Source organism: Pempheris klunzingeri, chromosome 16 (assembly GCF_042242105.1).
Source record: "Pempheris klunzingeri isolate RE-2024b chromosome 16, fPemKlu1.hap1, whole genome shotgun sequence".
Taxonomy (NCBI): domain Eukaryota; kingdom Metazoa; phylum Chordata; class Actinopteri; order Acropomatiformes; family Pempheridae; genus Pempheris; species Pempheris klunzingeri.
The window spans coordinates 23,895,759-23,922,495 of NC_092027.1; the positions used below are offsets into that span (position 1 = coordinate 23,895,759).

Below are 26,737 nucleotides of genomic sequence, written 5' to 3' on the forward strand. Positions count from 1 at the left end.
TCCTGACCATTCCTGCCTGCACAACTGAGTTCATTGATTTTGTGTCTTCTCTCGTCCAGCAGCAAAAAAACATTATTTTACCATGTGATCCATAACATACGGTAACAACGTAGATCATTTGACTAAATGATTCTTCTATTTGGTCGTTATGAGCCTTTGTACCATGTATGTGTATCCATGGCAACAGCAGTGAGCTCGGGCTCAGTCTCGTTCACTGGAGAGACGGTTCACGTAAGAAGTACTTGCTTGATGTCCGATATGTTTGCGTGGTGTTTATCCTTAATAAACCGACAAGACAGCATTGATCATTGACTCACACATTAAGGAGCTAATTTCAAAATTTCTTACCCTGCGAAAATCCTACATTTTCATCTTTAAGCACCAGCTCCTACCCACAGCAAAGATCAAAACCAGGCCCACCAGATTTGCACTGGGTCCCATAGGACCTAATGGGTCCCACTCCCAGTGCAGTCCCCAACACAAGAGCAAGAGAAGACATTCTTTCCCTGAAAGTATGGGTAGAAGTGGTCAAATACTTCCAACTTCAAAATGACGTTAAACTGCTTAGATGGCCAGCATACGACCCCGATTTTACACCAGCACAGCAAGATCATAGATACAGACAATGGATCAATCTTGGTATCACCTCTATATGCACTATTGCTAAAAACTGGGAGCTTAATAGCTTTGAAAATCTGTCAGACATATGGGTTAGGTGGGAAAGATTTCTACAGGTATTTACAGCTTCGTGATTATTTCTGGAAAAAGGTGAAAGGCCCTAACCCAATAGATCCACCAATGGTTATTCAAATATTTATTAATGCATATAACTCAAAGTAATGAACATCTCATAAGCAAACTATACCTTGGTATAATATCACTGAAGAAGGATGGCACAGACTACATAAAACAGCGATGGGAAAAGGAACTGGACATTGAAATATCTGCAGACGTGGCTGAATGCCTGGAAAACAGTCTTCTACCACCAGTTCCCTGACTTGGAGAGACTTCTGTTGGAAGAACCTGATTCGATTTTTTATAACTCCCAAACAGAAGACTAAACAAACTGGTTCTCAGTCAACTTGCTGGAGGGAATGTGGAGAAATGATGGCGGATCATGCCCATGTTTTCTGGACCTGTCCCTCTATCCAGACCTTCTGGAAGGACGTAGGAACAATAACTTCAAATATACTGGGTTTTAGTTTCAGCTCAACCTTTACATTTCTTTACTTTGGTCATATTCCTGATGGACCGAGTAAAACTGACATTTACCTGTTAAAGATTTAACTTAACTGGCTACAAGTAAAAAGGCCATTATAAAATGGTCCTACAGTCCTACTGCTGGCCTTTTTGTTAATATTGTTAAACATCTACATCTCTTAGAACAGATGAGCCACTCTATACGACTCCAAAAAGAACTGGGAAAAAAACGGTGGGAAAAATGGTGTATTTCTTTAGCCAATGAGACGGATATTTAACTTTACTGTGTGTGACAGTACACACAAGATGCTAAACTTGCCTTGACTCACTTTCATCCCATGACCTCATATGTTCCTTCTGTATTGTGTTTGTTTACTCTTGCCAATGTAAAAATACTCATAAATAAAAAGTTTTTTTTTAAAAAAGAGAAGACATTCTGCAACTGTTTTTAGAGGATGAACTGTACTAACTATGACAACTAAACAAGTCCTCCAAATTAAATGAGAAAAAAACTGTGTTGCTTGTCCATGATTCCACTATCAGCAGGATGGCATCATTTCTCTGCTCCTCCTAAAACCATTACCATCACTATTGAAAGTTAAACCTGTTTATGATGTGATAATGCTGTGGTCTAGTTAGGTTTAGGCATAAAAACAACTTTTTGAGTTTAAGTAAGTGCTTCATTAAGGTCGGAGGATCTCCGGCACAATAAAAGACTCTGTTATGGTTAGGGAGCACTTGTGGTCGCACTTTAAAAAAAAAAGAAAAAGAACAGAGGTCTCCTGTGTACTATCAATGTAAAATCCACATCCTCAGTTCCAATATCATATTCTCAAGTGAACCTGAGTTATTATTTTGCTGGTGGGAATCTTTGCTTGTATGAATTTGTTCAAACTGGTTGGATCTGCTCAGCAGTCTGATTATGAAATGGCCATTTCTTCACCCTGTTCTCATGAAATGCTGTGATGAATGGATGTAAGATCACACAGTTGAAGTAAGAAAATCTCTCTCTCAAAATCTCTTAAGTGCAAATAATCACAATGCATGATAAACGGGTGTCGTATTTCAAACTTTTACATACTGAAACGTGTTGATCCACCAGAACACAACTGACCTTTTGGGGCTGAAAACAGTGCAAAGGACATTAATAAGCACTGGAACTTTTCCTCTGCTGCCTCTGCTCTGCTCTAGGCTATTAGGCTTCAGATACGATTTAATAGTCTATATAAGAATGTTTTGGGTCAAATGCTGGATGCTTTGTGCCCTTTGACCTGTTTTAGCAGAGTGTGTTAACATTCCTCTATACTGAGAAAAAGAGCACTCAGGGAAAAGTTTTTTGATTATTGATGATTTTCATAACTCAGTTGAGAGCAGATTGGAAGGAATCTGCCACGAGTGCTGCTTCACCAGGCTGGATTAATATTAAACAGGCACCAAAGCATGGAAAGTGCACACACTGTCATGATTTCAACACACGCCTGTGCCACTGCTCCCCATTTCCTCGCTTTCTGACATAACGTTTTTGGTGTGTTCGTGTCATTTCACTGCTGCTAATTAGATTACTGCACCTCTCTGTCTCTCTCTGCTGCTGCTGCTACTGCTATATCTCCCCGTTCCCCCCTTTTCCTCCCAGTATAATAGCTGGATAAGCCAGACTGGGCTAAAAAAGGACATAATTGTTCTGGATGACAATGCAGTATATTATGGCAGGCAGGCCCAGCTCCCTCCCTCTATGACATGTTGAGGGAAATGGCTTTAAATGTTTTCAAAAGGGTTTTAACAGGATTAGAAGGCCTACAATCAGAAATGTGCTAAGTGCAGATGCTTCTTTTTTTTCCTTAGCACTAATAAGTGAAGTCACTGAAGTGGTGAGAGAGCAGCCCCCTCCCTCCCTCATCGTTGTGTGCGTGGTTACATGCGAGCGTACAGTTTTGCACAAAATGTGTTTTGATGCCAAAGGAGGGGTCTTCGTCACTGATGTCCACTCAGGTGTCCCTCTGGTGTTTGCAGTCTCACTTGCATCCTCATTGGAATTCATTCTGCACTCCAGGCTGACTGTATAGCTGGCATGGCATCAGCAGCCACGTCCCATGGGATCCCTTGGCCAGACCCTGACTCATACTACCTCTGCTACATTGTGCTGTTACACTAATACACAGCAAAATGTTCCTCCGTGCATCTGCTCTGGCAAAGTAGCTCCCGCTATTCTCAACAAGCAGCTCCAGTAAATAAACTGTCAAATCAGCTACAAATTAAAGGTGAGACGGGGATGTCTTTCGGTTCAGTCACATAAAAGCAGCACCAGCGAATTGCATGTTAGGAGCATCAAACGGGTTTCTCTGCCCACACTGATGTTCATTTTACTGTAAAATCGGTGACATCTAATCACACAGTGGCGAGCTAATTTAACATTTATAGGTGCTGGACCTGCCAATGCAGTCATGACTTTGGAATAACTTACACGGGTTTACAGAGGTGTCGGTTAGGATCAAGTCTGTCAAAAGTGTGCTCAGTGTGTGGAAGCTCTCAGTCCTCTCCTTGAGCAAATGATGGTGATTTAGCTGCTTTTCCATAATTTACACAGCCTGAAGAGGGGAAAGGGATGGATAGAGTGCTTTATTCATACTCTGACCGCATTTGTGTGTGCATGTTTCTCTCTTCACCTCTTCTGTTTAATCTCTACATGCTCCCCCCTTATTGCCTGTCATAGTTATGCAGATGACATGCAAATATATATGACTATTTCACCTGATAATTTTGGCTCCATAGATTTGCTTTGTCAGTGCACTGAGCAAGTAAACAACTGGGTGTCACAGAGCTTCCTTCAGTTGAACAAAGATAAAACGAACGTCATTGTAGTTTGCAAAAACAGGACAGGCTAAAAGCTACAACTCACTCAAGAAGACTTAGAGCAAAGGATCAGGTTAAAATCATTGGTTTCATTGTGAACTCTGATCTTACTCCAGATGGCTATATGAGACCAGTATCAAGATCAGCTGTTTATACCCTCAAAAGTATAGCCAGACTAAAAACCTAAAGCCTGACTAGGAAAAAATTCATCCATGCTTTTATTTTCAGTGGGGTTGCAGCACTCAATGCAGCTGCCTGAGTTCTGACGTGACAAGTCAGACTGCATCGTGCCAATTCTAAAATCACTACACCTACCTCCTGTCACCCACAGAGTCGACCACAAGGCTCTGTTGCTTTCTTAAAAATCGATACACAAGTGTATTGTGGAACCAAAATATATGGCAGACATGTTAAAGAAATAAACTCCTGCCAGGCCTCTCAGGTCAAATGGGAGTGGGCTGCTGGTCACGTCCAAAACTGAACTTGGTGGAGCAGCTTTTAGCCACTTTGCTTCACAATCATAGACACTTTTTAAATCAGGACTCAAATCTACATTTTTCTTCAATTTGAGTTCCTATTGACATATTTTTCATTTTGTCTATTTTATCTAAGTGTTTTAGAATTTTGGAATTCCATGTATAAATAGTCTATTCTCTGTTTTTTGTCTCTGTAATTGCTTTTATGGAATATGCTACACAAACAAACTTGACTTAACCCGACTTGACATGTTTGTGGAACGTGTTTGTGTGTGATGAGATTTTTGCATAGTAAAGTCATTTTTGGTCAGAATCAGTGGAGGTATAAGACACACGCACGGAGAGGTTATGGACAGGTCAAAAGGCTGAAAGTGCTCAGGACTGAGGACATGAAGGAGAACTGAGTGCTGCCGTCTCCTCCTGTTAACACAAATAATTCATCACAAAGACACTGGTGAATCTAACTTACCTTAATCTTACCACATAACTTGGGTGGATCATTTCTCCGTACTGAGAACAGTTCATTGATCCATCCATCCCACCATTAAAGCTGTGGGAGATTATTGGGCGAATAATGGAAATTGTAATGTCTTTATGTCTCAAGGAGTCATTTTGTCTGATGTGAGGTCATTTTTTGTGAAAGAAATGGAAAATTCTAACAGCTATGTGAGAGCTTGAGCACTTGATTTTTGTAGTTTAAAGGAACAAGAATCAATATCTTCACAAGTCAGAGAACGGCAGATAATGGCACCAAGATATGAAAAAAATCCACGACAAAAGAGAGATTACAGCCAGGTTTTTTTTTTTTAACTCAAATGACTCGTCAGGATGGACACTTTCTGTTGTGTACATCCCCCTTAACTGTAAACATGACAAAGTGAGAGTGAGGAAGAGGCCGCAGAGGAGGAGGAGGTGGGTGAGGAAGGTCTGGTCAGGAAGGTCTGGTTGGAGTCAGGGAGAGACATATCGTGTGTGTGTGTGTGTGTGTGTGTGTGTGTGTGTGTGTGTGTGTGTGTGTGTGTGTGTGAGTGTTGACAGCTTCTAAATGCTGACTTTGACAGTGTGAACGCAGAAGTGATGCTGTAGCACATTCTCCGGGCTCAGACTGTCTGTCTGCCGATCTGTGTGCCGTCTGTTCATCTGTTTGTGTATCATGTTCCTGTACCTCTATCCTTATGAGGACCGAGTGTCCTCATTCGCACACAAAAAATGGGGAGAATTCTCCTAAAGGAAGCACTTTTCTGGTATTTTGACCTTGTTTGTTTGAGCTTAAGGTTAAAGTTTTGGGTTAAACTGATTCAGAACTGCGTGTCTATGCTCGATCTTTCTGTGGTCCTCCATGCTAACACATACCCTGTGCTGAGGTCTAGCATTAGTCAGAGTTCATGACTTTTTAGAGTTGGTAGACATTTCCCACAGTAAAGGTTCCAAATGTATTCAGTGGATGGCCCTCTCTAGGATATTAAAACAAACTGTATATGTGTGTGTCTGTGTGAGTCTCCTACTGTGAATCGGTGTGTTTGGGTTCAGCTCCATCAAACTCACCAGCCCTGAAACTGTAAAAACTATTAATTCTTTCTCTCTCACCAGAACACAGAAGCCCACTTGACGTTTTTGATCACGGTTCCCGCTGCTCTCTTCCTCTTCCTGTCCATCTTCATCCTTGTCTGCATTGAGTCTGTCTTCAAGCGGATGCTCCGCCTCTTCTCTCTCCTTATATGGGCCTGTCTGGTCACCATGGGTTACCTGTTCATGTTCTCAGGAGGGATACTCAGCCCCTGGGACCAGGTAGGTGAAGCTGTGTGTTTATTTTATGTGTCTGTGTGTGGATGCAGGTGTCTAATAGAATATAAATAAACACGCACACAAAACAGCATTTCTGGTTGGACGTGTGTGAGTGTGCAATCAGTTTGATTGTCTCCACCTCCCTGAGTAACTAATGCTGTGCCTGTCCAGCTGCCCATCTGTTATGCCGTTTACAATGATTACAGTGGCAGATTTACCATCGAAATTTGTGGTCATTTCTGAAACAACAGGTTTCGTACAGAAAAGGACAAAAGCAGAAAAGGACAAAAGCAGCCTCTCATCTCTAGCTTGTGACCGCCGACTGACATCACAACTGTTGCGTACCAATTTTATTAGCTGTTGCTACCAAGCGTAATTAAGCTAGCTTCATAGTTGGGTGAAAACACTGTTACTGATGGACTTTTTAAGTCCTCATCAGTTGATGCTCCATGTAGAAGACATGGAAGTAAAGAAACAGCTCAGTACATTGTGTGTAGCAGAGCTTGTTACACCCAGTGCTATGGGTATGGTGGTGGGAAATGGAAGATCAGACTGTTCAAACATGACCCTCTTTGGCTGCTGAGCTTACATACTTGGACAAACAAGACAGAGGGTACATTTCTGCATTATTGTTTGTATTTTCAAATAGTATCTTTGAGGTGAATTGAAGGCAGCACGGTGGTGTGGTGGTTTGCACTGTTGCCTCACAACAAGAAGGTTGCAGGCTTGAATCCGCTGGCCAGCAGGTTTAGGTTTGAACCCGGGGCCTTACTGTGTGGACCATGTTCTCCCCATACTTGCGTGGGGTCTCTGTAGGTTCTCCAGCTTCTTGGCGTGACTTGGTGACTCCAAATTCCCCGTAGGTGTGAGCGTGATTGAATGTCTGTCTCTATTTGTTGGCCTTGCGATTGACTGGCGACCAGTCCAGTGTGCACCCCGCCTCTCGCCCAATAACAGCTGGAATTGGCTCCAGCCCTCCCGCGACGCTTAAGGATAAGCAGTATAGACAATTGATGGATGGATGTTTGAAGTGTGTTTGACTTTGCTTGGAGTCTAAAGTTCCCTAAATCAGACAGTGTGTCAGAGCGGCTTGCATTTGTCTAACCTCTTGATATAGTAGCATTTAAGACTGGCTCCCACACAGTGTGGAAGCACTGCACAGTAACGTTTTTCCACATCGCCCGTAAAAACCCCAGAATAATGTAGTTTCACATACCCCTAGCCTTGGAGGCAACGCTGGATTACGTTGCTACTGTAGCAAGATGTTTAGCTGGTCATGCTAATGTTTGCAGCTGGCATTAGAACAGACAAACGCAATGTTAAATCTATGCCTTACATCATAGCTCTTGTATTTTTGGATTTGGAGACAAAACCAAACAAGTCACCATATAATCTCTCTAGTGTGGCTTTTACTATGGCTTCATAGGTTGTCAGCTGCCTTATATGTGCATGCATGATTGTTTGTGTGTGTGTGTGAGTGTGTGTGTGTGTGTGTGTGTGTGTGTGTGTGTGTGACTGTGACGCATGCAAGGTCAGAATTAATTCCACGTGTGACAGGTGTTAATGAGAGCTGGAGGTGAGCAGATCAGCAGACAGACACATTAGTTTTCAGTGCCAAACTCCTTCTCTCTGTCTCAGAAATCCTATTTTCTCATGCCCGCGCCCTGTCTCCCCTTATTCATCAAGTCCCATTTTTCTTTTCCCGGCTTCTCCACCTGCCCCCCCTCCTGCTAAGACCCCCCTCTGCCCACACCACCATGCCCAAATTTCTTCTCTCCACTCTTTCATCCCATTCAATCCTTCCCTCCCCTCCTCGGGGGTAGAGATATTTTTATCATCAGCCACCTGTGAGAGCATAATCATTCTGCATTATTAATCACTCTCTCTTCTGCCACCATGACACTCCCATCTATCTATCTATCTATCTATCCATCTATCTATCTGTCTATCTATCTATCTATCTATCTATCTATCTATCTATCTATCTATCTATCTATCTATCTATCTATCTATCTATCTATCTATCTATCTATCTATCTATCTATCTATCTATCCCATCCATCTATCTATCTATCTATCTATCTATCTATCTATCTATCTATCTATCTATCTATCCATCTATCTATCTATCTATCTATCCATCTATCTATCTATCTATGTATCTATCTATCTATCTATCCATCTATCTATCTATCTATCTATCTATCTATCTATCTATCTATCCCATCTATCTATCTATCTATCTGTCTATCTATCTATCTATCTATCTATCTATCTATCTATCTATCTATCTATCTATCTATCTATCCATACATACTGTTTCTCCATCCCTCTCCAAAGAAGTTGTTTGAGAAGAAAAGAAAGAAAGAGACAGAAAGGAGAGAAAGAAAGAAACTTGTAGGGGAGCAGAAATCCGTTGAAAAGAGAACAGCTGGAATTGCAGCCCGCTCTCAGTGGGTTGGATTGATTGTGATTACTGAGAGAACAGCATGTCTGACGGAGCACACAGAGCTAATAACAGCAAAGGCCTGAAAAAGAGAAAGAGAGAAGAGGGGGGCAGGGGAAAAAAGAGAGACGGAGAGAAACTGCTGCTCTGCTCGGTCATTCACTTTCCTCCGCCTCACCCCAAACATGCTCGCCTGCTCATCGTCTTTCTGTGTACACACAAGAAAACATGTCGTCCACATACAGTACGAGCCGTGTCTGCCACCACCTAGCTGCATTACCCTGTTAGTCTGGGCTTTATTCAGTTCCTCTGAAGGCCGCGACTCTTTCCAGAAGGCCGATTGAACAAGGCTGCCGCACCTGGTACCCCAGAATCAAGACGCAGCCACACTGACCTGTGTGAGCGTGTGCGTTTTATCACACACTCACAAAAGACTTGCATTCAAAAATGCTGCAGCGCTCCTCATAAATGTAATAGTCAGCAAGGAAGGAAGCATTTTTGATGTGGGTATTCAAGCATGCATATCTGTGCGTCTGTGTGTGCATGGGAGTGTGTGCTTCTGTCTGAAACGCAGCGGAGGGCTGTGTGCTCGGAAACGAGAGAGAGAAAAAAGTAATTGAAGAAGCCCAAAGTGAGATGACGGCTGCAGCCCCCATTTCGAGGTGTTTGAGGGTGTATTAGGATTCAGGCTGGAGTGCTGTGGAGATGGAGTGTGTCTGGCTGCCTACGTGGCAGACAGAAGCAGGTGACGCACCTGAAATTGGACTGCCATTCTCAATTCCCACAGCCATCCAAACAGACCGGGCGTCACACACTCCAACTGGCCTCGGTGCTCCGTTTGTGTTTTTCCATTGGTGGCAGTTCAAGGTAGGAATTGAGGGTTATGGCACAGCAGGATTAGGATTAGGTACAGGACCTTCAAAACACCACATCAGCTCAGACGTCAGCATCCTTCCTTAAGTTGGTTCCCCTGGCAACAGAAAGTCTGAGCCTCCACCAAACCTCTCTTGGTTCTCTTTTTTTTCAGGTCTTCTTTTAGAATCAACTCGGTCAACCAAGCAATCACTTATATGCAATGTTCTAGTCTTGTTTTTGCTTGATAAAACACAGGGGGCAGCATGCAAAGCTTCCCTAGCTGCCACTTGCTAAAAGGAAGTATGCAAAAAAAAAAATTAGTGTAAAATAGCAAAGCACATGGGGGTCCAGGTCTGAGAGACACAGGAAATAAACAGACAGACAGGAAGGCCAGAGTTCATCTGGCATCCCAGTTGAAACCGTGACCCGTTGGCGCTGGTCGCCCCCATAACAGGAAGGGGTGGACTGACAGCAGGGGAAGTGGACAGGGATGAAGCAGAAGGTTAAGATGCAAGGTATCAATTAACAACACAGTAGGAAACACACATTTAACACACACGCATGTCCAAAGTCAAAGCAGGTGGGAGGTCAGAGTGAGAGGCTTTGACAGACAGGACGGATCACAGTAAACAAGCAGGAGACTCCATCTAAATGTCCCACAGTAAAGCACTACGCTGTCTTATGCCCATATGTGAGGAAACATATGAGCAGTCATTGTATTACACTTCAACGTTTTTGTGATGCTCTGATGTGTGTCATAGGATTGTTTTTTGTAATGCTTAGCGAGCAGCCCACTCACCTCTAATAATTTATCATAGGATCAGCGGTGTATTGCTGGATCTCTTTGTGAAGATGAGTGGGCAGTCCACTTAACTCTTACAACTGTATTCTGTGTTTAGACACAAAGCAGACAAAGAGGGAAGTTACAGTACAAAAATCTCTGCTGGCGTTTTTGTGATCTAAATTTGGGCGCTGCTGTGGTAACTGTTTGGCCTTGCTGCAGTGCTTGTATGATAGAGGGCAATTGGTTGACCCATGATGCTAAATTAGGTAATGCCAGGGAATAAATTTACCATTTTACAGGATTAGGAAAAAGTTGACAGAATTTAGAAAGTTGGCAGAAAATATTTCTAAACATCAAGATGCTTTGAATAGATTTGATTTTAGACAAATTTTGCTTAGCAACATCCTCTTGTTTCCTGTTTCCAGGTGTCCTTCTTCCTGTTCATTGTGTTTGTTGTCTACACCATGCTGCCCTTCTCCATGAGAGGGGCCATTATCGCCAGTGCCATCACCTGCTTCTCGCACACCATCACCCTCAGCGTATGTCTGGCCTCCACTGTCACAGAACTGGAGCCCCTCGTCTGGCAGGTAAGGCAGATAATTGCTCGTGTTTAATCTCAAACGTTTGAGTTTACAGCTCAACCCCCTGCTGCTGTGAGCTTTGGGATTCTCTGAAGGCCTAAATTATAAGCTGGGTTTTTTATTGTTAAGGCTGTTCCGTGCACGATTAAAAATGACGAGGTACAACATTTTAATAAGGTCTGGATTGTAAAACAGTGACTCTGTCCTGTATCACTGTGACACAGCACATTCAGAAAAGCCCCCAGAGTCAAATGACCTGCCTTTTAATGTACTCAGGGAGCAGCTCTTAAAACGCTGGCTCTAAATGAACATGCTCTTGATGCATTTGCACAAAGACAGTCTCACCACAAAACAGAAACCACATAGTGCTTCCACTGATACACCAAACAGCAAACATCACAGACCAATAAGATAAGTGCCCATTTCAATAAAGACACAGAAACAGGCCAGATGATTGACTTTGCATCACACACAGGCTGACACAAACACACTGACTCTTTCTCATCAGCAAGCAAGCAAACACACAGATAATCTCCTCATTTTCTCTCTTTCTCTCCTTCACACACACACACACACACACACATACAGTACATACAAAGGGGAAAAGCACACTGCCAATAAATTGCGGCTGAAGACACTCATTGTCCTTGGATACAGCAACAAGGACAACCTATTGATATGCAAGGCCACATTTTAAAGAGCCTGAGGTTGACATAGGGGTGTAAAAACACAGTGGAAGTGTGTGCTCTGGCCTGCTTTCACAAGGGAATAATGTGGCCTTAAGTGGTAGGAGGAAGATAGTGGGAAAATTACACGCACAGGCATATCTGGAACATGCGTCACCTCCTGACATTATTTTAATGCCTTGCTCTTTGCGTGTGTATATGGTGTGTGTGTGTGTGTGGCAGATCTTGGCCAACGTGATCATCTTCACCTGTGGCAACCTGGCTGGGGCGTACCACAAACACCTGATGGACCTGGCTCTCAAACAGACCTACCAAGACACCTGCAACTGCATCAAGTCTCCCATTAAACTAGAGTTTGAGAAGCACCAACAGGTACACACACACACACACGTCGGACTGTTGAGAACTTAAATCTGGTGAAATTATTCAGTTCAAGACAAAGTTATACCAGTAACAATCTAATACCTTAGTTACAACTATGTAAGACACTAACTTTTTAATGCCACTGTATATTCAGCAAAACAACTCAGCTAATCAATTCAGCCCATCAGTTGGTAAGTCAGTCCATCAGACGGAAACATCTTAACAACCATTAGATTGCTGTGAAATTTTGTATAGACGTTCATGTTCAGCTCAGAAAGAATTGTGATCTGTGATCTGTTAAATTTATTTAATTTCCAACACGAACCTGCAAAAATAATAAGATTTCATTGTCCTCAGCTTTTTGTTTAGAGCTAATTAGTAAATGGTGGCATGCCAACATGCTAAAGTAAAATGGTGAACACTTTATTCCTACTAAACAACAGTGTTAGCATCATGTTTCTGCACGCTGACATGAGCAGTTAGCTCAAAGAGCAGTCGTACAGCCTCACAGAGCCGCTAACTTGGCTGTCGACTGTTCGCCTCTCTGTTAGAGCCACATATGCTGGATGAGAGCCCAAATGAATTCCAGACTTGTTCTATTTTATTGCCAAAATATTTCCCTTGTCAGTTTTGTCAGGGATGAGGGGTTGGTAAGTCGGTCATGTCTAAAGAGACATTATGCAGTGACATTTGCTTGACATTAGCGTCTCTGCCCTGACATTAGCCTGGCTCTCTGACCAGGGAAATGACACATAAAATTACACATTAATGATTGGCGGTCCACTCAGCAGAGGTTAGCTATGATTATTATTGTTTAAATGTAAAATTTGAAGTACTTCTTACTAATGGTGAAATACATCATTTATCATTAAAAGATCCTTTTTGAATGCATGTGTTTGTACATATTTACAATTTATTATCATTATTTATGTCATACAACGTACAATATGTCATTTTATCTAAACAATCTAAACTGAACAATCTCATATGTGAAGAATATATTTGCTTATCTAAGTATTCTTCTTTTTCAAGATTTATTACCACAAGTCATTCACGCTCTCAGAAAACAGAAAATGTTAAAAACCCTTAGCAACCATCTTCATGCTGCATGTGCTCACTGGCATATGCTTCTCTGTACTTGCACCAGTCTGTATGTGTGTATGTGTTTATGTGTGTATGTGTGTATGTGTGTGCGTGCGTGTGTGTGTTAGGATGCACAACTAAACACCGCCAATCTCATTCAATAGCTGGATACAGATTTTGTTCATTAATCAAACTCTTGATTGATAAAGCCACATCTCCTCTGGCCATTACGCCCAGTCTGCTCACAGTGTTCATACTGCTTCAGTGTTGAATAAGTACATAAGTGCGGGTGGTGTGGGTTTCTATTTTTAGGGTACCCCCCCTACCCCTCTCTCTACTTAATTTGCTGCTGTGTTTTAGGAAATGAGCCCGTGGTGTGTGAACAATGTAATGACCCTCTCTGCTGTGAGCCGCATTTATGAGTCACACCCCCTCAGGCAGCCATTCACTCTCTCTAATATGCACACACAGACCCACACACATGCCCAAACGCTCACGCACGCACACGCACACCAAACTCACCCTCAAACAAAGCTCCATTCGATGTGGATGGTGCTAAATTAAAGCAAAAACCCATAACTTTCATGGTTACACAACAGCTATGAGTGATGGATCTTGCATCTCTGGTTCTCCCCAGATTACTGACCATATTATACAATGACATTTCTTGTTTTAGTCAGCGCCAAGAGCCAACAGCTGCCTCTGTGCACAATTCACTTTTGTCTTAGTTCACAAGCTGGTTATCTTACCAGCTGGGTTAAAAGTCCATTTGCCACCTTTGAGTGAAAGAGACTAATTTGTACATCATCCCTGTTTGGGGTTAAAAGGCATTTTGGGAAAACTGCAGCAGAAACCAGTGATGCAGGTTGAGCACACAGACACACAACGCTACAAGGGGCTCAACATCAAATGAGATTATTTGTAAGTCTGTCTGAGGAGTGCGTTACCTTTTCACCTGGAGGATCGCAGGCACATCTACAATTGCACAGGACTTGCTCCATTGCTTTCCTCTGCCAAGCTGCACATTTGAACATGAAGAACATTTCTCTGCCTCAGTCGCTCTTCTGCACTTCCTGTGCTTGGTGCAAAAAAATTAGCCCCAATGAGCCATCACTAAAAATCTGTTCAGGAGGTTAAATGTTAGCTGTGGACCACAATGGCTATTTTTAAACACAGTATTAGAGAGTAGAAGAGAATAGAATAGAAAAGAACTGTTCTACTCTATTCAATTATGTTCTATTCTATTCTGTTGTGTTCTATTCGGTTCAGTTCTGTTCTATTCCACTCTATTCTGTTCCGTTCTAATCTATTATGTTCTATTTGGAGCAAGGGAGACTGTATTAACAAACTGATATTTGATGAGAAGGCGCAGGAGAGTCTTTTAGGTTGGAGGTGAGCAGAGGCCGGGGCATGAGCCCGGCAGGGCAGGCGAACTGTCCGATCGAGCTGATCCAAGGCTGTTTCCAGGCAGAGCCTGTGGGAGTGGGACGGAGGCAGGAGGAAGAGGGAGAGAAGGCCCAGCACAGGAGCAAATTAGAAAAGAGATTCATGAGCGCCGGAACGAGAACGAGACTAACTGTGCAGCAGAGCCTACGATCTGGCGGCATGGGGGAGTTGAAGCCCAGTGTTTGAAGCAGAGAAGATTGGAGATGATTAGCAGTGCGCCACCCATCACCTGCACACCTGATCCCACTTCTGTGATGAAAGCTATTACTGGGGGTGAAGGAGGGAGGATTCAGAGGCACAGGGTGTGACAATGCTGTTCTATTTTACTCTGCTCTATCCTGCTGTGTTCTACTATATTCTATCCTGTTAATAGAGCAGAAGTGAACAGAGCAAACTAGAAGTGAACAGAAAAACAAACCTGATTATATATCACTCATTGTCCATCTTAAATATGAACCTCTGGGTCTTACCGTGGCCAAATCTGTACTCTGTACAAATCCTGCTTATCGTCCAACAAACAGCTGCAATGTGCAGTAGCATGTTTTACTCTGATCAGGTTAGTAATACTAATAACTATAATTAATAATAGTTATTGGAACTGTGCGTTGTCTGTGACTGTGTGTGCCATGTGCCACGCTGTGTGGGTTAGAGATCAGAAACAGAAACTTTGCCACATTAACTCAAACATCCCGCAGGTCTGTCACTGTTACTACATTATCACGTTCAGTCCAATTTATTTTCCCTCTGTTCTCAGCATGCCATCATAGTTCATTGTTTTTCCTTTTTATTGCACCCTAGTTGCTGGTCTCTGCCCCGTCTGGCTTTCATCCCTGCCCCCCCCCCTCTGTCTCCAGGAGCGCTTACTGCTGTCCTTACTGCCAGCTCACATAGCCAGGGTGATGAAAGCCGAGATCATCCAGAGGCTGCAGGGCCCCAACTTTGGTCGAACCGAGAGCACCAACAACTTCCACAACCTCTATGTGCAGCGGCACACCAATGTCAGGTAAGGAGCCTTCTTCTTTTATCTGTGCCTTCGGATAATAAAGGTTATTATTTTCTGCTCTCATCTCAGTGCTTGATTGCTTCTACGATCCCGTCTCCCCCCACTCCTGTCTTCCTTTGTCCCCTCTCTTCCTGCTCTCACATTAGGATTGCTCCTATACTCAGTGCTACTCTCATCCTCACTCATGTCACTTTATTTCTTCTTCTCCTCTCCTCTCCTTTTTCACTATCCTCTCTGCATGCCATCCTCTTGTTCCTTTTCATTGCCGTGGCCAAATTCAATTCAGAGTTAATCCGCCTCCACTCTACTCTGAGGTCACTTTGCCAAATGAAGAGGAGCCTATGTCCTGTGCTCTCAATGACATCCTCCTCTATATTGTTGAGGTTCAAAGAACCAAATCCAGACTAACCAGAAGAGCCTCTCCATAGAATGTCCTCTAAAAATCTGTTTTCCATCACACTGAAGCTTCACAGCAGAAACGATATCGCCGTGCCCCTTTTAAGCGGGCCTGGTGTGTGTGTGTGTGTGTGTGTGTGTACACGTGTGTGCGCTCATGCTGATCTCCCTATTATCCTTCCAATAATAACACATTTTCACATGGTCTAGCTCACAGTGAAGAGGGCAATCTCTCCAGAACAAAGTGACACCCAAGGACAGGTGGCATTGTGATTCTGCTGGGATCCTCCTACACATGACAGTCAGTGGAGAGCCAAACACTAGCGACTGCCTCCACTATCCTGTCTGCAGCTGTAATAATTGGTTGTTGGTGTTGAGAAACGGGTTAAGATGTGTGTTTTTTATGCCTATTGAAATCCTTCTTTCTCTTTCGGCAATAGAGTAGTCACACTTCAGAGGAGTTGGAGGCATAATGCATGAAGTGTCTGTTTCAAAACTTAGAAATAAATTCCCTAACATTTTTATACATTTACCTAACACAACGCCACACTTCAATAGCGCTTTTGCAATAGCTTTCTTTTTTATCTTTAATAACAAGTATTGCATTATTTCTTTTGAATACACTGGAAACCTTTTCTTCATTCAGACCTGTTAGATTTGTTGTTTGTCAAGTACAAATCCAAAGCAAGTTAATTCAAAGTAATCACATTAAGTGCCCTGCATCCATGTTACCCTGCTAACTAAATGGCCTGAAAACGTAATATCTCTCTGCATTCAGCACAATGAACATCTAAGTATGCAATGACTTGTGATACTGGATGGTTGTGTTATTCGGTAATATGATATTAATTGTGTTATTTCTTGTTTCTGCAGCATTCTGTATGCCGACATCGTGGGCTTCACCAGGCTGGCCAGTGACTGCTCTCCAGGTGAACTTGTGCACATGCTGAATGAACTCTTCGGCAAGTTTGACCAGATTGCAAAGGTGACTCAAGACAAGCCCATCTTCTTTTATATATATATCAAATATACGTCACACACAAGGACACTTGACAACAAGCAGCCGAAATGGATGAAAAAATAGAACGGCCCTAATATGAACTGGAGGAGGAGGCTCATCTCTTTTCCAGTTTATTAGCATTATTTTAATCAAGAATGAATCTATATTTAATGAATAAATTAAGGATGTTTAAGATATAAAATCAGGTGTTTTTATTCAGAGCTGTTTGTATGTGAGCTATCAATCAAACTAGCTGTCACGGCCTTGAAATAAATGTTTTCTCTGTCCTGCGGCCAGTGTCGGCCTCCGTACCGTACCTTCCCAGAGCGCTGTGCGTGTTAACAGCTGCAGGTTGCATCAGTGTGGGCTGGTCGGAGTGCATCTCACGGTCCCATGGGTACTCTGCTATTCAGGTCTAAGCAGTTGAGTCAGGCTCTCTCAGCTTTGTGTCCGGTAGCTTTGTCCTCCCGGAGCTGCCGTTATATAAACCTGATCCAACGATGAGCTGTTACACATCCCACATGTGGAATAAGAGCTAATGTGTTCGGTGTGTGGGTGTATGATTTTTGGGCTTGATGGATGTGACTGTGTGTGTGTGAGGGTTGTGTGGAGGTGAGAGAGAGCACAAGAATCAGCATTTTATAAATGAAGTAGTTAACCGCTATTAAAGATACTGATGGTTTTGAACAGATTATGGAGTTTGATGATAAATGTTCACTTCTTCCTGTCCCACTTGACCTCTCTATCTTTAAGGAAAACGAATGTATGCGAATCAAGATCCTGGGAGATTGTTACTACTGTGTCTCTGGTCTGCCTGAGTCGCTGCCTCACCACGCCAGGAACTGCGTGAAGATGGGCCTGGATATGTGTGAGGCCATCAAGTAAAATACCAGATCCCTCTCTCTTTCTCTCTGACCCCCCCCCCCCCACACACACACACACACACACACACACACAAACGGAGCCACAAACACAAATAAACACACGCCTGTCAAACAGATTGAGCAGAAGGAATGCCAGATTTGATTTCAGCTCTGTTTGAACTCTAGAGTAAACACAATGTGAATTCAATATGATAAGCCTCCCAACTGAACAAATAGAAATTTCAAACAAACAGCTCCCCTCTTTTGCTCTCTGTCTCGATATCTTTCACTCATGCATGGACACACTCATTAGTTTTACAGACCAATATGTTTGCTTGGCGGCACTGACCTTTAATCACAATCAGATTAAAGATGGCTTTCGGTGTCATCCACCTCTGACATGATGAAGCAGGTTCTGTATTTCAGTGCATTCGTGGAGGATTTTCTGCCCTGACTAGAATTGAGTTCCAGAGGAAACACTGAATCATTTTGACGTATGTCACAAAATACAATACTGGGTACTGGCAGCATTGGCAACAGCAGTCTGTAAATGGCCAAAAAATCTTATACAAGATAGGTTTTAAAAGCCAAGAAATGGTTCCAGCACATAACTCCCATAAAACCACAGTGATCATTTTACATTTTTACATCTCTTTTTGTGTATTTTATTATTTGTGATTAAATGAATTAATTACAATGTGTTCATTTTAATGGATGATACTTTGACTCATTTTGTAGCATTTGAGATGTTCATAGGTTTGTGTTTGACCTTTGGACAGATCCGAGCTAGCTCTGTCCCCCTGCTTCCAGTCTTAACGCTAAGCTAAGCTGACCACACCCAACTGACCCACACCTGTACTCAACTTCCTTCCAAAACAGTGAACTACTCCTTTAAAGATGAATCCCCCTGCTCTGCACTCTCCACAGGAAGGTCCGAGACGCCACCAGAGTCGATATCAACATGCGTGTCGGCGTTCATTCTGGGAATGTCCTGTGTGGTGTAATTGGCCTCCGGAAGTGGCAATATGATGTGTGGTCACATGACGTAACGCTAGCCAATCACATGGAGGCAGGAGGTGTGCCGGGGTGAGATATAACCAATACCGGGAATGTCTCACTTGATGTCACTGCTGTTAGAGGGCTGCTTTGGAAATCCTTGTCATTACTGTGTGGTTTGGTTAACTAGAGGCAAAGCTGCCAGTTTTAGTTTGTAAACCGGACAGGAAGCTGTGCTTTGGGATTTGACTAACACTTCCTGCTTTCTCAGTGATTAATGTTGAGTTGCACTTTAGCAAGTCAGTGAATTCCCATCTGCTCCACTGCAGTTCCATGTGGCCTCAAGTAGAAGTGAGCAAGTCCCAGTGGCCCGCAGTATGAGAGTATCATTATCTTGAATTTCAGTGGAGCGTTAATGTCTTAAGGAGGCTTTTAAAAGAATAACTTTACATAACAATACTTTTTACCTTTTTGCTCATTTTTTGGGAGTGGAAATAGTCAGTATACAGTGTGAAATATCATAGATCGGTCGGTCCAATCTAAAAACAATATTCACAACGATGTCCAAATCAATGTTGGCTGTGCCCCAGTAAGCCACCCCCTTAAAGCCTAATATGAAGATACACGTGAGGGAAAAACATATTGATGTGTTGCAGCAGAACCAAGAGCAAGCAGACTGACATGGAAGATGTCTGTTCTAATTCAACTGTCCAAAACATTTTAGACAATTACATCTAACCAATCAGCCCTACATTTGTTACATGGCCATTAGGTCTGACATCCTAGTACTGTAACAAGTATGTGGAAAATTGGCTGGTGGTTATGTGAATGCTACGCTGAAAATCAGCTCTCCGCTGCCAACATGTTGTCTCACCGGACTGCTAAAGGTTTGTCTCCTATACCTGCTGAAAGGTATCTGGAAAATATGCCCATTAAACAAACATGTTCCCATCTCCATCCCTCTCTGTTTGCAAGGGTAAAACACACAACGTGAAAAATGATTTAGCAGAAAAATGAATTGAAAGTGCAGTTATAAAGCAGGAAGTTAATGGCTCTTACCCTGTCATGTCTCATCTCCAGGAGGGTCCACATCTCTTCAGTGACGCTAGAGCATTTGAAGGGCTCGTACAAGGTGGAGCCTGGAGACGGCCAGAGCCGAGACTCCTACCTGAAGGAACATGGAGTGGTCACCTACCTGGTCATCAACCCCAAGGTCAGATAGCATCACTTACCTTTCTTAGGCGACTCAGTTTTTAGCCATGCTGTGATGTGGCCATTACCTCACAGAGAATATACTACATAGAATTTCTGTCCAAAAAACGTCTATGTTCAAATTCAGATTTATTTTTTGAATGTGTCAGATAAACTGAAGGTCCAGGAAGTGTTGCTTTATAGATTAAGAATATTCTCAAGAATCCAATGGATTAGTAGCGAAATGCAACGTGAAATGTTGATGGTGATTTATGATATTCTCTTCACTCTACATTATCCTGCATATGTCATGATTAATGATCCAGTTCACACGCAGTAGTTGTGTTTTCTTGTAATTCATAGAGGTATAATGAATGTAACTAATGAGGGTCCGTTTTAAGCACCACTGCTTCACAAACATGGACCAAGGGCTGCTTAAGGACAGTGAAGAGAGCTGCCTCTTCTGTGAAGTTTCTCTATATAGAATATGTTGTTGGCATCCAGTCTGTGCTCAATGTGTTCGGCTTGGCAAACGCAAAACCGTGCTCAACAGTCCTCTGCCTTCCTAATCTCTCCATAACTTGGCTAAGATGCACCCACCCACTTAAATGTCTGCAGTAAGACCTTCCTTTTCCCTCCTTCAGGCATCCTGTGTTCCCTATCTGCTTCCTTCATAGGCCTCAGGGTTCTCGTCTCTCTGGGGGATTTAATGCCTTTAATCTTTCCAGTGTATCTTCTGAAAATGCCACCAGTGACCCAAAAAGCCACCACATCTTTTCAGCATTGGTTCCTCCAAATATGGTCCTTCTTCTCGTCTTCTTCTTTTCATCGCCTGATTCCTTGACCAAGCAGTGGTAGCTTTCCCTTAAAGTCATAACATCACTTTGAACACTCTCCCAGTTCTCAGAGTCCAGATTCCCACATGGACATGATGTTGAGTGACCTGAAACAAAAAGATTCACTGAGCCTTTATAGAGGTTTGAGGTTTGAACTAAATGATCAAGCGTGTTTTGTTTGATTCTGCTTGCTCTTGATCAGAATATCACATAAAGAAGTCGCCCAGCGTATCTCCACACATTTCATCAGCAGGCAGCATGTTTCCGAGAGCTGTTCTGCTGAGTTTTTGCAACTTCACCAGCTGTGGTTCAGTTTTGAAATCATAGGTTATTTCGGCAATTATAAAAAGCTGCACGTCACTGGCTGCCTTTTTAATGGCACTCTCTGTTCTCTACGGTGTATTAGAGTGTTTCATGAGAGATTGGCTCTCACTCTGTTTTCCTGTTTCTCAACTTACTTTTTTCAGACTTATATATATATTTTTTTTTACAGGGGTAGCTTTTTGATATCCTATCAGATATTGGAAAAAGGCTGTGGGTGCTCTGTGACATTTTCAAGACTCCCTGATCGGACCAAGGCCAAATATGGAGCACGGGTCGCAGGAGGTGTCATCTCCACTGTCACTGTCATTGATTGTCACTGTCAGAGATGTTCAGTACACCCGCGGGAAACGATCGCCGCCATTACGGACAGTGTCTATTTCAATTCTTACAGGCTTATGTGTCATGTTTGGTCAGTCACAATACCTCTCTCTATCAAGGAACATCATCTGACAAGTCCTGCTAGAGTTTACCCACTTTGTCTTTGACATAAATGTTAGAAAAAGGAAAAAAAGCTTCACTCTCACTGCTGTCTGGCTTTATGCAGGGCAACGGTTCTGTCAGCAGCAAAGTGGTGTGGCATTTGTCAGAGAGGTACTCGGCATACATGTCAAAATAAAAGGAGAGCTGCATCATCCTCTTAAAGTGTTTTAAGTAGCTCAAAACATTGACAGGCAGGGAACAGATGTCAAGAGCTGTCAATTGACCACCAGTCCCAAAGTAGCCACAGTTGTCCTTTTTGCTTTACACCCACTGAGTGTGAGCATGAACTGCTGTTGAGCTTGCTCAGAGATAAGGTTTGTACATATTATGGGTGTAGTAAGTTATTGATACCAACCGAGGTGAAGTAGCATCTCTCTGTGTAGCATTACCTTTCTTGCTATTCATTTATAATATTTTGCTAAACTTCTTTCTTGTTTTATTTTTCACTTTATTTTCATGTACAGCTCTTTGAGACATACATTGTGGTATTCCAGCTATAATAAACTTTGACTTTGACTAATAGATGTAGCTGTAGCTGACATTGCAGACTTGCAGATGATACTTTAATGACTGTGTTACCATCTCGTATAATTCTCAGTTGACCACCTGTGTCTTTCTCTCCTCTTGTTGGTTTTCCCAGACTGAGAGGCACAGCCCTCTGCTGGGTGTACGCTCTCGTCCCTCTCTGGATGGTGGGAAGATGAGGGCGTCTGTCAGAATGACCCGATACCTGGAGTCCTGGGGTGCTGCCAAGCCCTTCGCCAACCTCCACCATCGAGACAGCATGACCACAGACAATGGCAAGATCAACACGACTGTAAGTACAATGCAGTGCTCTCTGTATTTTAAACAAACACACACAGACGCAGATATCAGTCATCGATAGATGAGCGGCCTGATTCCTGTTTCAGGACGTTCCAATGGGTCAGTACCACTTCCAGAGACGAGAAAGGTGAGCTGCATTTATGACACATGAAATCCCTTTGTCTTTACATCATTTCCTTACATGTACGGTAGCATTTTTATTCTGTGTCCATGCTTAAATCCACCTTCCCTCCCTTCGATCCCAGATCCAAATCTCAAAGGAGGAGGTTTGAGGAGGAACTCAATGAGCGAATGATTCGCACCATCGATGGCATCAACTCGCAGAAGTAAGCATCGTGTGTGCTGCACGTCCCATTACTGCATAGCTCTCCATGGGCGGCTGTGACTCTGGGGGTAGTGCAGGTCGTTCACTAATCAGAAGATTGGCGGTTTGATCCCCAGCTCTTCTAGTCTGCATGTCTAAGTGTTCTTGGTCAAGATACTGAACCCCAAATTGCTCCTGAAGGCTGATTATCAGCGACATGTGAGTGTGTGTGTCACAGATTAGATTCCTCCTGACGAGCAGGTTGGCACCTTGCACGGCAGCCCCTGTCACCAGTGTGAATTGTTATGTGAAGGGGTGAATGTGTGGTGTAAAAGGTGCTATACAAGTGCAGTCCATTTAACATTCACCCGTCGAGTCAGCCGCCACACTCAGAAGAACTGAGGACTTCTCTGATCATGGTACTGTAGTTATTATATGCTGAACCATTATCCATCCATCGTCTATAACGCTTATCCTTCAGGGCCGCGGGGGTGGGGGGCTGGAGCCAATCCCAGCTGGGGCAGAGTCAATTTGCCAGCCAGCCAATTACAGGGCTGACACATCAAGACAGACAACCATTCATGCTCACACTCACACCTACGAGCAATTTCAGAGTGACCAATTAGCCTAACCTCCATGTCTTTGGACTGTGGGAGGAAGCCAGAGTACCCGGAGAAAACCCACACAAACGGGGGGAGAACATGCAAACTGCACACAGAAAGATTCAAATTTGTGTTCTTTTCCGACAAAAGTGCTACAGATTCATGTAGCCCAAGGCCCATTTTTTAATCTTGTTTTATAGATGTGACAATACAGTTTTATCAACTGCTTCTTAATGAAGTGAGTTGGTAAATAACTGCTTGTTCCTGTGCTGTCCTTGATATATTATAGTGCATTTTACATAAATAGTAACATACCTGAAAATCTTTCCAAATCTTTTGCTATTCATGAAACAAGAAAATGCTCTCTGGTTTTATTCACAGATAAAACCACATTCTGTCAAATCGTGGCTATTTTAAACTGAAGTGATCATATTCAATTCCTACATCAGTGTTTGGCTCATTTCAGCACCATGAACTGGATACATTTCAGATACCACATTACACAACCACAGCCTGACCCGTCTGCATTGTCTGAGTCTATCTTTTTTGCTTTTGTCTCCAGACAGTGGCTTAAGTCTGAGGACATCCAGAGGATCTCACTGTTCTTTCATAACAAAGCTCTGGAGAAGGAGGTAGGCGAATGCATGCAAAACACAAGCCAGCATTGTTCACTGGGACAACAAATCAATGGAACTGTGTAGTTATCAGTGAAACAGAAGTAATTAAGGAGGCTTTGCAACCTTATAGGACATAGATTGTTCCTTATATATCCCATAGGACAACTTTGTCCTCAAATTCCTATGTTCTTCTTGTTGTTTACAGGTTGTTCCACACTTGCTTCATTCCACATAGAAGTCTATTTTTTTATACTGTGCATACTCAGTGTTATTTTTGACTCTGCTTATGTTAGACGTCCTCATTACATTGTACCCAATTTCCTTCTCTCAACAGTACAGATCCACAACATTACCAGCCTTCAAGTACTATGTCACCTGTGCCTGCCTCATATTCTGCTGTATTTTCATAGTGCAGGTCCTCGTCTTGCCCAAGTAAGTCTGCACCCCTGCACAGGATTTACACCTCACAGTCCCTGTAGCATCGGCAGCCTCCAGCTGTGGCAGTGGGTTGATGTGAAAAAGCCATTTGATGCCAGCTGTCTCATCAACAGGACCATGATGAAATGAAATAGGCAGGGGGGCAAGAGGCAGAATGCTAAAAAGCAGACTGAGATGAAAGGGCACCATGTCTGGTAGTGATTATAGATCAGGTGAATCAAAGTGTGTCGTCTCTTTAATGGCGAGGAGAGAAATTCACGGTCATGCTAATTTAGTGCCTCTGGGAGCCAAAGGTGTAATTCGGCATCTGAGGGGCTATTGATTGTCTATTTCACCTCTCTCACTCTCTTTGTCTTTGCTCTGTTTGTCGCAGCATCGCTCCGCACATTTAGACATGACATCATCTGTTTTATAGCAGGGATCCTTAAATCAGCCATACTATGGATGTAACTGCATTACGGAGCACTAACAGTGTGTTACTGTAAGTCCATAGTTATGCTTACTCAAAGTAAATGGATTGCTGGTCTGACATAGAATTCATTAGAACTTCCATTACATTTATTGCCCTGGATGGCACTGCAGAGGGCCGAGAGGTGCCAAGAGGGTTTAGACTAATGTTTGTGTGTGTGTGTGTGTGTGTGTGTGTGCGTATTGCAGAACTGCAGTGCTGGGGATCTCCTTTGGCCTGGCATTCCTGCTGTTGGCTTTGATCCTGCTCCTTTGCTTCGCTGGTCACATTCTGGTGGGTTTGCTTGGATTCATCTGTAAATACACACACACACACACACACACCTTCATCTCGTTACAATTTCTTTACAAATGTTATACATGCATACTATAGTTTTCTTCTATATGCTGATGACACACTAATTTTCCTTCACATTGGCGTCATCGACCAGCACGACAAGTGTCCTGTAGGATTACCTGCAACTTAAAGACTTATCCATCAAAGCACATGTATACCATTCTGAAGACTTTACCATGCAATACTGACTTTGTCAAACAAAAAAACATTACAGAAAATTACACATCTTGACAAATGTCTGTCTGCTGCATATATGATCAGTAGATAAGAACTATAAATGGTATATCTGCTTTATCTGCTTTGCTTCAAAAACCTACAAAATTCATTCAGAATCTATTTCACATTCACAGCATTGAGTAATATCTGATCTTTAAAGTTCTAGTACATGGTTTTCCACAAATCTCCCAGTTCAGTGTCTTAGAACTGTGGCAATCACAGAGCCAATAGTAAAGTGCTCACCAGGTACACTCTGAACACATTGTAGTGTTCTACCATCATGAGATAAAACACTGACCTTTCATGAATTATATTCCCATTAAGTTTTACCTTCAACCATAAAACTATTATTTCTATTTCCGTTTTCATGTTTCTCTCAATTATGAATGTAATAATTTTCTCAGCTGTTTGCTGCCTCTCAAATGGCAATGAATGAAATGTATCTCTAACAAGAGAGCAGGGATTCAGCCTTTTCTTTTTCCTGTGCACCTGTCTACTAGGTGTGCATTAGTTCAACTTTTAAACTACCAAGATGCAACCCATCAAGGCAGAGAGCCCCATTTTAATGAAATTGGGCGCAAGTGCAAAAAAGTAGACAGCCTTACAAAAAACTGCAATGTAAATGTATTCTGTATCTCCTCACCTGAGCTATCCAAAGGAGCCAACTTATCTTTTCTGTTTGGCTGTGTTTCTCTAGCTCCTGGTTTTACTTTAAGGTTTTCATATTTGGCATTGATGTGACCATTTAGTACTGCTGCAGAGTAAGAAGCCTGACGAAAAACAAGTTTTAGCTGAGTCACCCAGTAAATTGTAATGTATAAAGTGTTAGTTTTTACTGTTAAGCTATTTAAGTAACAATGAAATGAATTGTTCTATATTAGTGAGTGTGTTATCTGAGGGGCTGACCAGATGTTTCAACAGCCACTAGAGCACTGTATCGACAGCAGCCTGTTCTATACAGGGTTTTTATGAACCCATCTACCTTTTATTCTCCCTCATACAATAGTTAATCCGTCGGCTCACTGGTGTTGTTTGTTACCCAGCACAAGTGGAGGGAGGGCTGTTACAGGCTGCTACAGTTAACTGTCACAAGTGTTTTATGGTTAATCAATAAACAATTTCTCCTCGAATAGCCAATTTTCCACCTTCTTGTTTCTCAAGAGTGTATTATCACCCAGTAAGTGGGTTGCATGTTATTAATGTAGATTTATCAATATTACTGGGTGTGCCCCGACCCAGATATCAGCTTTATACACTGCTTCAATATCAACATGGACAGAGAGAGA

At 42.7% G+C, this 26,737-nt stretch overlaps 1 protein-coding gene across 1 annotated transcript in view; it reads left to right on the forward strand.

Moving 5' to 3' along the window:
• Positions 1 to 26,737, forward strand: part of adcy2b (adenylate cyclase 2b (brain)) — a 43,720-nt gene that overhangs the window by 4,905 nt on the left and 12,078 nt on the right. The window contains exons 2-15 of the mRNA XM_070846213.1: positions 6,117 to 6,314; positions 10,822 to 10,983; positions 11,886 to 12,035; positions 15,410 to 15,558; positions 16,828 to 16,939; positions 17,708 to 17,835; positions 18,745 to 18,903; positions 19,894 to 20,026; positions 22,285 to 22,461; positions 22,556 to 22,596; positions 22,715 to 22,795; positions 23,938 to 24,007; positions 24,327 to 24,424; positions 25,088 to 25,172. Coding sequence (XP_070702314.1) covers positions 6,117 to 6,314; positions 10,822 to 10,983; positions 11,886 to 12,035; positions 15,410 to 15,558; positions 16,828 to 16,939; positions 17,708 to 17,835; positions 18,745 to 18,903; positions 19,894 to 20,026; positions 22,285 to 22,461; positions 22,556 to 22,596; positions 22,715 to 22,795; positions 23,938 to 24,007; positions 24,327 to 24,424; positions 25,088 to 25,172 — 1,743 coding nt within the window. The remainder of the gene's footprint in view (positions 1 to 6,116; positions 6,315 to 10,821; positions 10,984 to 11,885; positions 12,036 to 15,409; positions 15,559 to 16,827; positions 16,940 to 17,707; positions 17,836 to 18,744; positions 18,904 to 19,893; positions 20,027 to 22,284; positions 22,462 to 22,555; positions 22,597 to 22,714; positions 22,796 to 23,937; positions 24,008 to 24,326; positions 24,425 to 25,087; positions 25,173 to 26,737) is intronic.